General features: G+C 46.8%; 1 protein-coding gene across 1 annotated transcript in view; it reads right to left on the bottom strand.

Annotated features, from left to right (window-relative positions):
• Positions 1-12,222, bottom strand: part of LY75 (lymphocyte antigen 75) — a 397,255-nt gene that overhangs the window by 219,104 nt on the left and 165,929 nt on the right. Inside the window, exons 9-11 of the mRNA XM_029605582.1 lie at positions 6,170-6,280; positions 5,665-5,753; positions 5,401-5,561 (exon numbers count right to left, since the gene is read on the bottom strand). Coding sequence (XP_029461442.1) covers positions 5,401-5,561; positions 5,665-5,753; positions 6,170-6,280 — 361 coding nt within the window. The remainder of the gene's footprint in view (positions 1-5,400; positions 5,562-5,664; positions 5,754-6,169; positions 6,281-12,222) is intronic.

The raw sequence follows: 12,222 nt of genomic DNA on the forward strand, positions 1-12,222 counted from the left end.
GTTGTAATGACCTGTACAGGGAGCAGAACTGAGTCACCTTCCTGTTGTAGGGGGATGCGAACAAGTCCACATCTGGGTTTCCGCAGAGGCGGAAGGTCTGGTTCGCCACCCCCTGGGTCCAAGAACCACTCATGGGGTCTGAAGGCTTGACTAATCTGTCCGCCATCACATTCTCCGTTCCGGCCAGATACATGGCCCGGAACACCATCCTGTGGGCCAGAGTCTATGACCAGATCCGGACTGCTTCCTGACACAGGAAGTATGACTCTGCTTTCCTGCTTGTTGACATACCACATTGCTGCTTGGTTGTGTATTTGGATCAGGACAATTTGTTGGATAGCCGAACTCTGAAAGCCCATAGAGCTTACCTAATCTCCTGGAGCTCCAGGAAGTTGATTTGGCATTATGTTTCCTGAGCGGACCACAGGCCCTGGTTGCGGAGCCTGTTTACATGAGTACCCCACCCCAGGGTGGACGCATCCAAGGTAAGGACAATTTGAGTAGGGGGAGTTTGAAACAATATGTCCTGCTCCAAATTCAAGAGAACCCACCACTAGGACAAGGAGTCTCGGAGAAACAGAGTGATGCTTATGCAAGCCTGGATATCCTAGGTGGCCTGGCACCACTGTGACCTCAAGGTCCATTGGGCTCTGTTTATGTGTTTGCATGCCAAGGGAGTAACATGGATGGTGGCGGCCATGTGGCCCAACAGCCTCAACATGTGCCACGGTGATAACTGCTGGGTCTGTTGAATCACCTCCACTATGGTCACCAAAATGACCACCCTGGAGTGTGGCAGGAAGGCTTTTGCCTGAACCGTGTCTAGCAGGGCTCCTTTGAAGTCCAGTTGAGGAGGGCCTTTGGGTAGTTGATAACGAACCCTAGTGACTCCAAACACTTGGATGGTCAAGCATAGGGACCGTTCTGCCCCCGCCCAAAAGGTGATCTTGACCAGCCAATCATCCAGTGAGGGGAAAATATGCACTCCCAGCCTGTGGAGGTGCGCCCTACCACGGTCAGGCACTTTGTAAAGGCATGTGAGGCCGATGATAACCCGAACGGCAACACTCTGTACTGGAAGTGCTATTTTCCCACCACAAATTTGAGATACTTCTTGTGACCTGGGAAGATCTCGATGTGAGTGCAAGCATCCTTTAAATCGCAGGAGCATAGCCAGTCCCCTTTTTTTTCAGGAAAGGAATCAGGGTGCCCAGGGAAAACATCTTGAACTTTTCTCTTTTTTAGAAACTTGGCCAAGGCCCTCAGGTCTAAGATGGGCTGGAGTCCCCCTGTTCTCTTTAGAATCAGGAAGTAATGGGAGTAAAAATACCTGCCCCCGTTTGCCTTGGTGGGACAGTCTCGACCGCTCTGGCCGTTAAGAGGGCGGAGAGCTCCCTTAAAAGTACCTCCTAATGCATTAACGGCCCCCAAAACAGGCACAGAGGAAAGTTTGGCAGGACATCCAGTAGATTAAATCGATACCCTTGATGGGTGATGGACAGAACCCACTGGTCAGAGGTTACACTGTGCCACCGATTCGTGAAGAACTGCAGCCTGTCCCCGACCGGGTGGGTCCAGCATCTCGGGAAAGGGTGACTGGCTTATGCTGCAATCCAGTCAAAACAGTGTCCCAGGATTTGGCTGGGATGCCAGTTGGGGCTTGGGAGCTTGCATCTGCCTGAGACGGCCGCAGGAGCTCACCCTCTGTGAACGGAAGGGGCTGGAGGATAGTACTTCCTCTTGTGATAGAAAGACCTCCTCTGACCCTGCCTCGCAGACCTCCTGGCTGAGAAGTGTGGGTCCGAAGTGCTGGCAGAGAGATGTTGGAGGGTCTCATGGTGGTCCTGTAACTGGACCACCTTGTCTCCGAAGATATTCTCTCCTGTGTATGGCTGGTCAACGAGTCATTCCTGTACCTCCAGTCAGAGATCAGAGGCCCACAGCCATGCCATTCTGCAGGCACCAATTCCCACTGCAGAGATTCTTGCTGTCATCTCGAAAACATATGTGGAACACACCTTGTGTTTTCCACACTCCAGACCCTGACGCATCAGTGGCAGAAAGATGTCTTCCTGCTGATGAGGCAGCCACTTAGCCGCCTCTTGCAACTGCTTCCAGAGGTTGTGAGAGTATTGGCTCATATAGAGCTGGTAGGAAGCAATGCGGGCAATGAGTATTGCCCCCTGAAATACCTTCCTCCCAAGAGCATCCAGCGCACTGTGATCCTTCCCTGGGGGTGCCAAGACATGGGTCCGAGAGCACTGGGCCTTCTTGAGAGCAGATTCAACAACTACCAATTGGTGTGTCAGCTGACACTTTTTGAATCCGGACGCCTGTTGGATGAGGTAAACCCCGTCCACCTTCCTGTTCACCGGAGGAACTGTCTGGGGTTGCTCCCAAATCCTCAACAGCAACTCCTTAAAGATCTTGTGTACCAGGACCGCCCCAATCTCCTTAGGAGCCTCCACAAACTGGAGAATTTCCAGCATCTTGTGTCTGGCATTCTCCTCCATCATCAACTGAAAAGGGATGGCCTCTGCCATCGCCCTTACAAAACCTGTGAAGGTCTAGTCCTCAGGCAGAGACCTCCTTTGTTCCTCCGGAGGAGACGGTACTAAAGGGAAAATCTCTGAGGAGGATTCTGTAGTGTCCTCCTCTCAGGGGTCATATGGGGCCTTATCCTCACTGTAATCCACAGGGGAATAGACCCTAGGTGCTCAGCCTTCATCCAGAAGTCTAGGCACCTGTGCCACCGGTGCTAGCCCCGGCAAAGCTGGATGGGGGGCTGCAGGCCGTGGCGTCAGCGCTGACCTTACCAGACCTTCCTCCTCAGAGGAACTGGCAATTGCCACCACATTGGGCTGAAGGAGCATCTGTGCCCTGCCAGGCATTGATGACCCATGGGAACCAACACCAAGTGGGTCGGTTCCTGGGGTTCGAGACGTTCCAGCAGAGGTTCCAACAGGGAGAGCGCGGGCACTGGTGCTGTCAGTGCCACAAGCTTGATGCCCTGCAGCACCCAATCCACTGTCAGCTAGACTCTGCACTTCAGTTCCTCCTCAAAAGCTGCCAATGCCAAAATAGAGTGGGAGGCAGATAGGATGGCCAGGTCTTTCTCAGAGCCCTGAGGTGGATTGGCAACTGACACCAGGACTGGTGGAGACTGTCGCAGATCCCCGGCATCGATGGAGGATAGGCACTCCTCGCCGTGGGGTCACTTCATGGGCATCACAGCAAGCACCAGCACAGACCTCAGCCTGGCACTGTGCATCGATAGTGACCAATGCCAATGCTTCCTCGGCTTCCCTTGGTGCTCGGCCCGGGCTTTTCCTGGTGCTGAGGTCAAAGCAATGAACCTGATGTCCTCAATCTGGAAGAGACCGACAGAGGCCGGTCTTCAGAGCCCCTATCTGCCGGCGGCATCAACAAAGCGGATGGCCCCGCCAATCGATGGTTCAGTGTCAATTGGTGCAGCTCCTCGGTCCTTCGGCATCAATGGTACCAATGTCAATGTCTCAAATTTTCTCGCCCTGAAGAGCTTCTCCATCTTGTCTAGACGAGTGCAATGTCCCTTTGGGGTCATTTGGTTGCACAGGCAGTACCCAGGCAGAGGATGCACACATCATGCGTGTCTGCGATGGACATTGTCCTCGGGCACTGAGGGCACCGCCAAAAACCCGAAGAGGCCATGACAATTCGAACTGAAGGGGCTAAAAATAACAACTGACACACCGCTGGTCACGGGGGACAGATAAAAAAAAAACTTTCCGAACGTCTGAAAAACCTGACTAGGATACAGGGAAACTGAGAGGGACCCAGATGCAAGAAAACCCCAAAAAATATCAGTGCAAAGCTTTCCAGATACTTTTGAAAAACAAAACAAACACGAGCTCAGAAACTGCGATGCAAAGCTCCATGGAAAAAAAAAGAGACTGAAGAGGGACCCCATGAATAGGGCATGCTGGGCATGCCCAGTATGCAAAAGTTCTAGAAAAGTTGACAATTTTTCCATGTCGGGCTCCATCCAATGATATCATTCATGTTGAGGACTACCACCCTGCTTGTCCCTAGGAGAACACTCAATTTCGCTCCCTCTTCGAGGTTTGCCTGTCATATGCCTCTATCAGACTCTCCTTACATCCTCCCTTCCAATCTTTCCTATCTTTTCCCATCCTTCTTTCCAGTTTTTCACCTCTCAATACTCCATCCATCTGTTCACACTGCCATCCATCATTCCATTCACTCATTCTCGCATACCTCCCCATTCTATCATCTCTATCCTCTCACTCCTCCCCCACTTTCCCTCTCTCGGCATAGTGTCATATCTGTCCCCCTCCAATTATCTTCTGCATGGTCTTCCTCTTCTCCCTTTACCAATGCTGCTTCCAGCAAGACCTCCCTCTTCTGACAATGCTGCAGCCACCTCAGGGCTATTTACTATGATCCTCTCAGGGCTGAAAGAATTAGGTATAGTTTCAACTGTTCAGCAAATACATGTAAGGTGGCTGCAGCAGCCTAACGGAAGAGTTAATGAGTTGGCCCAGCCAGGAAGAATGTGTATGTGTGTGTGTGTGTGGGGGGGGGGGGGGGGGGTCAGGAAAGAAGAGGGGAGAAAAAAAACACACAAAAAAACAAAAAGACTACAGTGACCCTCAGGGGAAGAAAGAAAACAGTAGGGTGGCCTCCCAGGAAGGTGGCAAAATGTTGACAGCAGTAGTCAGATGCAAATCTGGAGCTGGAATGGACAGTCAAGCCAATGAGGTGGCAGGAGCAAGGAAATTGGTTTCCCACAAGGAATGGGACAGTCTGCTGCAAAGGACTTCAACATTTGCCAGACCATCACAGGAAACCAGGGAGCTTCAGTGATGACTGGTAATCTACTAATGTCCATTCATGTAATATATTTAATATTGTACAAGAACCAATATTTATTACCCAATATTTATTACCCAATAAATGAAGAGGTCTTTAATTTTCACTAACAGTGTCCGATCTCAACAATCACTCTTTATATATATACATATCAATAAGTTCAACAATTTATGGATCAGTGATTTAAAAAAATGTTTGTGTTACTTAAATTTACATCCACCACCTCTTGACATGCAATGGGCCCCAAGCAGCATCAGCAAGTTGTCACTCATTTGCTGGTTCTATTGGAAAAATCCCTAGAGACTTTCAACAAAAATTTTTTTTGCTTATCTTTAAATAAGAAACAATTACAGGGTTCCACTGTCTAAAAATTCTCAACAATTAGACCACCAGACATGAGCTCACGTTTCAGAGGATTTAACCACCTACATCAGGGGTTACCATTCTTAATCACCTACTAACCCATCTCACAAAATGGAGACACTCCATATTTAATATTCAACTTCCTATAAAATTACATGATTTTACCTGGTTCAAAATTATTCCAGTTTGTGTACGTGACACTTTCATTTCTTCCTCCAGTGTTCACCCAGGCGTACTGTCCTGAATAATTTACATCTTGTAAGCCTATCCAGTAGTATTTGCCTTCTACTTTATTGATCAATCTGTTTATAAATTCTTGCTCAAATCTGAAATGTACAATTTATTTCAGATCAGTAATATGTCATTTGTGATTGTTAAATTTGAAAAATTCAATGGAATATGTTCAATATTTTGTATAGTCTTCAGTACCTGCTCATCACAGTCAGATTACACTGAGGTCCAAATGAAACCTCATTCTGATCTACCTTGTAGCAGAAGTTTCCATGTCTCTTCCAGTTCTATAAAAACACAAGAAAAAGTTAGTGCCTTAAAAAAGCAATCATTTTAATTTTTTTTTCAGAATAAAAAATCCAAGTAGAATGACAGGTTCAGGAAACATGATGATATTGCAGAAGATCATCAGCGTGGGTGCAGTGACTGTTTCTTATGTCCCATCCTGTAAAAAGCCAGGTGTGCCTCATGGTGGGCAGGAGGTAACAGGTCACTTCACAGGATTTCTTGCGTTCCAAAAATCAGAACTTTGATATCTGCTGCTCAAATAACCAGAGGAAGAAGAAAGCATGTTCTAAGAGTAAGGACAGAAATACAACACTGAACATGGCAAAAAACCCCGAAAACATTGTGCTGAAAATCTGGAGGTACTGTACATGGGAAACATTTACAATTTTAACAGATTAAATAGCTACATCACCACCTCATTTTGCGGACAGCCCTCATCAGATTGTGTTTCATTGTGAACCACTCCTTTTTTCTTGCATATATACTTCAATTTCTCATCACAAGGCTTTATCTTCCAGCGGCCAGACTGTTGAAAAGATGAAAAATACCTTTTACCTCTGAGCAATGAAGTGCTTTGTTTTACATCAGCAGTTTACTGTCTGCATATGCACACAACAGACAGACATCAACTTAAGCACCTTGCTCTGTTGCATGCTATGTTCTTGAACATTTTAAGAGAGTAGGCTCACAAAACATAAAAGGTAAACACAAGATATCTGTTTTAATGCTTTGTATAAATGACTCCTGATGCAGATCTGAACAAGTGGAGATTGATTTTAGGAAAAACATCCAGACAGCCTCATTCACCCACATCAAAGGATTCAAAGCGGGAAAGGCAAATGGGAATTTTCTTAGGGGTAGATTTTCAAACACGGCGCGTTCATGTACTTTTGCTGGCGCATCAGGCGCAAGCAAAAGTACGCAGGATTTTAGTAGATACGTGCGTAGTCGCGCGTATCCGCTAAAATCCTGGATCGGCGCGCGCAAGGCTATCGATTACGTATAGCCGGCGCGCGCCGAGCCGCGCAGCCTACCCCCATTCCCTCCAAGGCCGCTCCGAAATCGGAGCGCCTTGGAGGGAATCCTCTAACGCCCTCCCCTCACCTTCCCCTCCCTTCCTCTACCTAACCCACCCCCCCGGCCCTGCCTAAACCCCCCCTTACCTTTGTCGGGGGATTTACGCCTCCCGGAGGGAGACGTAAATCCCCGCGCACCAGCGGGCCTCCTGCGCGCCGGGCCGCGACCTGGGGGCGGGTACGGAGGGCGCGGCCACGCCCCCGGGCCCGCCCCCAAAACGCTGCCGACACGCCCCGAAAACGACGCGGCGCTCGGCCCCACCCCCGACACGCCCCCCTCCGAAAACCCCGGGACTTACGCGAGTCCCGGGGCTCTGCGCGCGCCGGTAGGCCTATATAAAATAGGCTCACCGGCGCGCAGGGCCCTGCTCGCCTAAATCCGCCCGGTTTTGGGCGGATTTAGGCGAGCAGGGCTCTTAAAATCCGCCCCTTACTGTTCTCTCTGTCTACACCATAGAAATTCTGGGTTCATAATAAGAGAAAGCAATTTTGAAAGCCTGTGGGCAGCTTGAATGTCGGCTGAGTTTTCCCTTTGAAAATTTGTGTGGCATACATACATGACACAAGTACTTTTGTGGTCACATACTTTGCCTCTACATGGGAGAAGGTGCAGAGTATGTACTGGAAATTCCACCTGGTGATTTGAAAATGACACTGTGTATACTTTTTTCTCTTCCCTGACCTAACCCCATCTCCTTTTGTTTGACAGAGTGCTTACTTTCACCCACAATGGGGGGGGGAGGGGGTGCCGGAACAGAAGAAGGAGGCAGAGGCATAGCTGGAGGGACCACCGTTAAAGGCGGAGTTGTGGCTCCCAATACCCTGTCGGGTGAGGATTGCCTCGGTGACCCGGTCGCCGAAAAGGTCAGTGCCTTTTCTGGACGGGGTTTCTTCGATGGCGGCTCGGACGATGGTGATGCTATGATTTCGCTCCCTCAATGGTCCGAGACTTTCGATGTCGGTTTGTCTCTACGATCCGCTCGGTCTTGAGGGGGAGTAGAAGATGTCGAAGGCCGAGATGTCGTCGATGCCGGATGGTCACCGGCTGGTGGTCGATGCTGGTGCGAAGTTGACAGAGTCGGTTCTGACGACGTCCATGCAATGGACGGAGTCGGGGTTTGAGCACGGAAGAGAAGTTCCATCTTCTCCATTCTGGCCTTGCGACCTGTTGGTGTCATTAGGGCACATTTGGTGCAGGTCAAGACATCGTGCTCTCGCCCAAGACACATTATACAGACTTTGTGGGGGTCTGTGATGGACATGGTGCGATTACAGTCTGGGCACAGATGGAACCCCGACGCCATGGCAAAAAATTGAGCCGCGGTACGGTCGACGGCCAGTAGGCCACGAGGGCCAAACTCGACAGTAATTGACGAAAAACAGGTAAAAACTTACAGGAGTACCGCGACTTGGAAAAGTTAAAGGAGGGACCCCTTTGGGGCAAATTAACTTTTAGTAATTCCGTGAGGAAAATTCCTGTCAGGAATCTCTGCAGAGCTCCTTAACCGAGAGGCTACTGCTGCGCAGAAAAAAGAAGACTGAAGGGGGACATCTGCTGGCTGCATGGTTAGTGCCATGCTGGGCATGCCCAGTAGGGGCCAGTCAAAGTTCTGGAAACTTTGACAAAAGTATTCCGTGATTCACCCATATGTGAGGACTAACATCCTTTTTGTCCTGTGAGAAATTACTTTTACAAAACTTCTCATCCAATATGTAGGTAAACTTATATGAGCAGGGCTTATATTCATAGAAATTTACCTGCCTTGAATAGGCACATTCCCAGGGATGGAGCTGGGGATTGCACTTACCCACATACTTTTGCATTTTCAAAATATGCAGGTAAGTTTAAAAAAAAAATTATTTACACAAATTAGCTGATGTACTTGTGCACAGGTTACTTTTGGTGAGATAATTTTGAAAGGGAAATATGTACTCTCTCTTTAAAATAGATATAACTTATGGGCCTGATTTTAAAAAGCATTTACTCGAGTAAAAACCAGGTTTACTGGGGTAAATTCACTTTACTTGAGTAAGTGGGTTTTTGAAAATTGCTACAATATATGCCATTGACTTGTCTATAGGATTTACTCACATAAGTGCACTTTACTTGAGTAAATGGCTTTTGAAAATTGCTACAATAGTAGCTACATTTACGCATGTAACTGCTTTTGAAAATTACCCCCCATGTGCATACTTGGAAAATAAATGTGAGGTGGTATAAAAATTACCCTTCAATGGGGCAATTTTAAAAGCCATTTCCATGAAAAAGACCTTTTAGACAATTACGAACCCTGTATGCAGGTAAACTTGTTTGTATAGGGCCTGTAGACATGTAAGGTTACCATAGTGAAAGGAGACTGTCTTAGGGGTGGGTTTGGAGAGGGGTTTGCACTTATATTTTCAAAAGCATGCATGCAAGTTGTCTTGGGAAAACTACTCACATACTTTCACTTTGAAAATTAATGAAAACTTTGCTGGTAAAAAGTACCTGCAGACTTTGCACTTATGTAGCCAGTCTTCAAATTACCCCAAAATACTATTTTTCTGTAACTATTCTTTATTGATTTAGAGGGTAAATTTAAAACAGCCCTCTTAGGGAAATTAGCAGGTGTACGCAGAATTCAGCTTGCCATGCACACACATTTATGCCTGTTTGGGAGCAGGTGTACATATGTATGTGTACGTTTATGTGATTACTTTTGAAAATATGCATGTGAATGGTTTCCTACCTCAACTCCTACCCAGGAATGCCTATTTCAAGAACACAAAGTACACATGAAATTGCTTCTGCGTGTATCTTTACTCATAGAACACCAGAAATCATTTTCAAAAAGCTGTTTCACAAACATAAAATTAAGTGGCTAATTTTCATACAGAGAGAGTAATTGTCTTATCTGTCATGCTTGATCATGTTTTTTCCCCTCTCTTGCTTCCTCTATGGATAACTTTTGGGTTAATGTGACCTGTGTAATCACACTAGCAGTCAGCACAACCAGGGGTGCCAAGATTAGGGTCAGCTGGCAAAAACATTCAGACAACAGCAGTAGCACTAAAAGGATCAAATGGAATAATGTACGTATTCAGTAGCATAATTTTGAGTTGATATAGAGCATAGTAAACTGAGCCAAAAATGGACTTTATCTCAATTGTCCAATTTTTTTTTTTTTTTTTTTTAGTAAAGATCCATCTTAATGAATTCAGTCAAAATCAGTTCATTAGTTTTCTCGCTAGATACAGGAGGATGGACCGACAGACTAAGCGTTAGCAGGCACTCTTGCACTAATGGTAAAAATATGCTTAAAAATTAGTGCAGGGTCTGTGAGGTGGCAGAAGCACACAAGCCCTGTGGAAGTCCCGCCCCACATGGCTTTCTTCAGGAAAGCCATGTGGGGCGGGATTTGGGATAAGGGGATAGAGCCACTGCAGGGTCTGTGAGCAGCCAGCTCATAGGTCTCGCACTGATTTTTCCTTCTATTGCTGCTACCTGAAGATCTCCGCCAGGCTGGAGCCTAAACAAATGAGCGGATATGGGAGAATATGAGGGAGAACCTGTATCTTCATAGGGGATCCTGGCCCTGGCTACCTCCTACATTCACATTATCCCTCATCTTTGCTATATAGCCAACAGAAACACATATTCCATAATACAGAGTTGGACATAAATTTGGAACATCTTTTAAAATATCTTCTCTTAAATCTGAGAAATATGGAAATGAACGAATGACCACAGCATAGAAGATAACCCTATACCTCACTCAAATATTGAAAGTGTACCTGGTATTAACACTACTTACAAAACAAAGCAGACTGAAGATAAAATTACTGGCCAATATATGGATCAACAAAGAATGAATTTACCCTTTGGAAGTTTATATATTTGGGAAAATGCTGTAGTTAAGAACAATTTTGCATAAAAACTCTTGAAATTTTTTAAGAACATTTTTTAAGAAAAGAAAGTGCAAAAGCCAAGATAAAGCTTTAAAAAGAAGGAAATTGTTGCTGTTTTTTGTTTTCCTGCAAAATGTTTCCGATTAAAGCCCATGGCTAAATAAAACGAAAAAATAAATAAATATAATATAATGAACAGAAATTTTCTGCAAACGTATAAGCAAAGTCAAGCATAGTTTTCATGGCAAAAAAAGCACATTTTGCTTACCTGTAACAGGTGTTCTCACAGGACAGCAGGACAATAGCCCTCCCATATGGATGACATCACAGGATGGAGCCCAATAACGGAACACTTTTGTCAAAGTTTCTAGAACTTTGACTGGCACCTACTGGGCATGTCCAACATGGCACTAACCCTGCAGCCAGCAGGGGTCCCCCTTCAGTCTTGTTTAAAAGCTACAGGAAGTGCCGAAAAAGAAAATAAGAAACGTAACAAACCCAACACCGCAGGGTGGCGGGCGGGTTTCGTGAGGACTAACATCCTGCTGTCCTGTGAGAACACCTGTTACAGGTAAGCAACATTTGCTTTCTCACAGGACAAGCAGGATGGTAGTCCTCACATATAGGTGAGTACCGAGCTGAGGATGTCCGAGTATGCACCATATGTACCCAGGTGTGCAAAGGCACTAGGACTGGGGTGGAATTTGTTGGAGGGTATCCTAAACCCTACCGGGCAGGCAGAAGGGTGTTGGTAGGTCAAGTTGTAAATAGGTTGCGCAAGACAGACTGGCCGAAGATGGAATCTTGTCTTCCGGCTTTGTTTAAGCAATAATGGGCTGTAAAGGTATGGAGAGAACTCCAGATGGCAGCCCTGCAAATGTCAGGAAGTGGCACCGAGCGTAGGTGTGCTACTGAAGTCGCCATGGCCCTCACAGAGTGTGCTTTAACACGGTCTTGAACTGGAATGCCCGCTTGCTGATAGCAAAAGGATATGCAGTCCGCTAACCAGGAGGAGAGAGTCTGCTTACTCACAGGCTGCCCCAATTTGACAGAGTGGAAAGAGACAAACAATTGAGTACTTTTCCTGTGGGCAGCTGTACTGTCTAGGTAGAACGCTAGAGCCCATTTACAGTCAAGAGTATGCAGAGCCTGTTCTCCTGGACTGGAATGGGGCCTGGGAAAAAATGTAGGTAGTATAATGGATTGATTGAGATGAAACTCCGATACTACCTTAGCTAAGAACTTAGGGTGGGTGAGGAGTACTGCCCGGACCTGCAGAAGTTTAGTGTAAGGCGGATAGGTGACTAACTCTGCGAGCCGAAGTGATTGCCCAAAGGAAGATCACTTTCCATGTGAGATAGCAAAGATCACAGGATTGGAGAGGCTCGAATGGTGGTTTCATGAGCTGACCCAAAACCAGGTTGAGGTTCCAAGAAGGGGCCGGAGGACGCAGCGGAGGCTTGAGGTGAAGCAAGCCCTTCAGAAAACGTGTTACTAGGGGCTG

The sequence above is a fragment of the Rhinatrema bivittatum genome, chromosome 6, assembly GCF_901001135.1.
Source record: "Rhinatrema bivittatum chromosome 6, aRhiBiv1.1, whole genome shotgun sequence".
Classification (NCBI taxonomy): Eukaryota; Metazoa; Chordata; class Amphibia; order Gymnophiona; family Rhinatrematidae; genus Rhinatrema; species Rhinatrema bivittatum.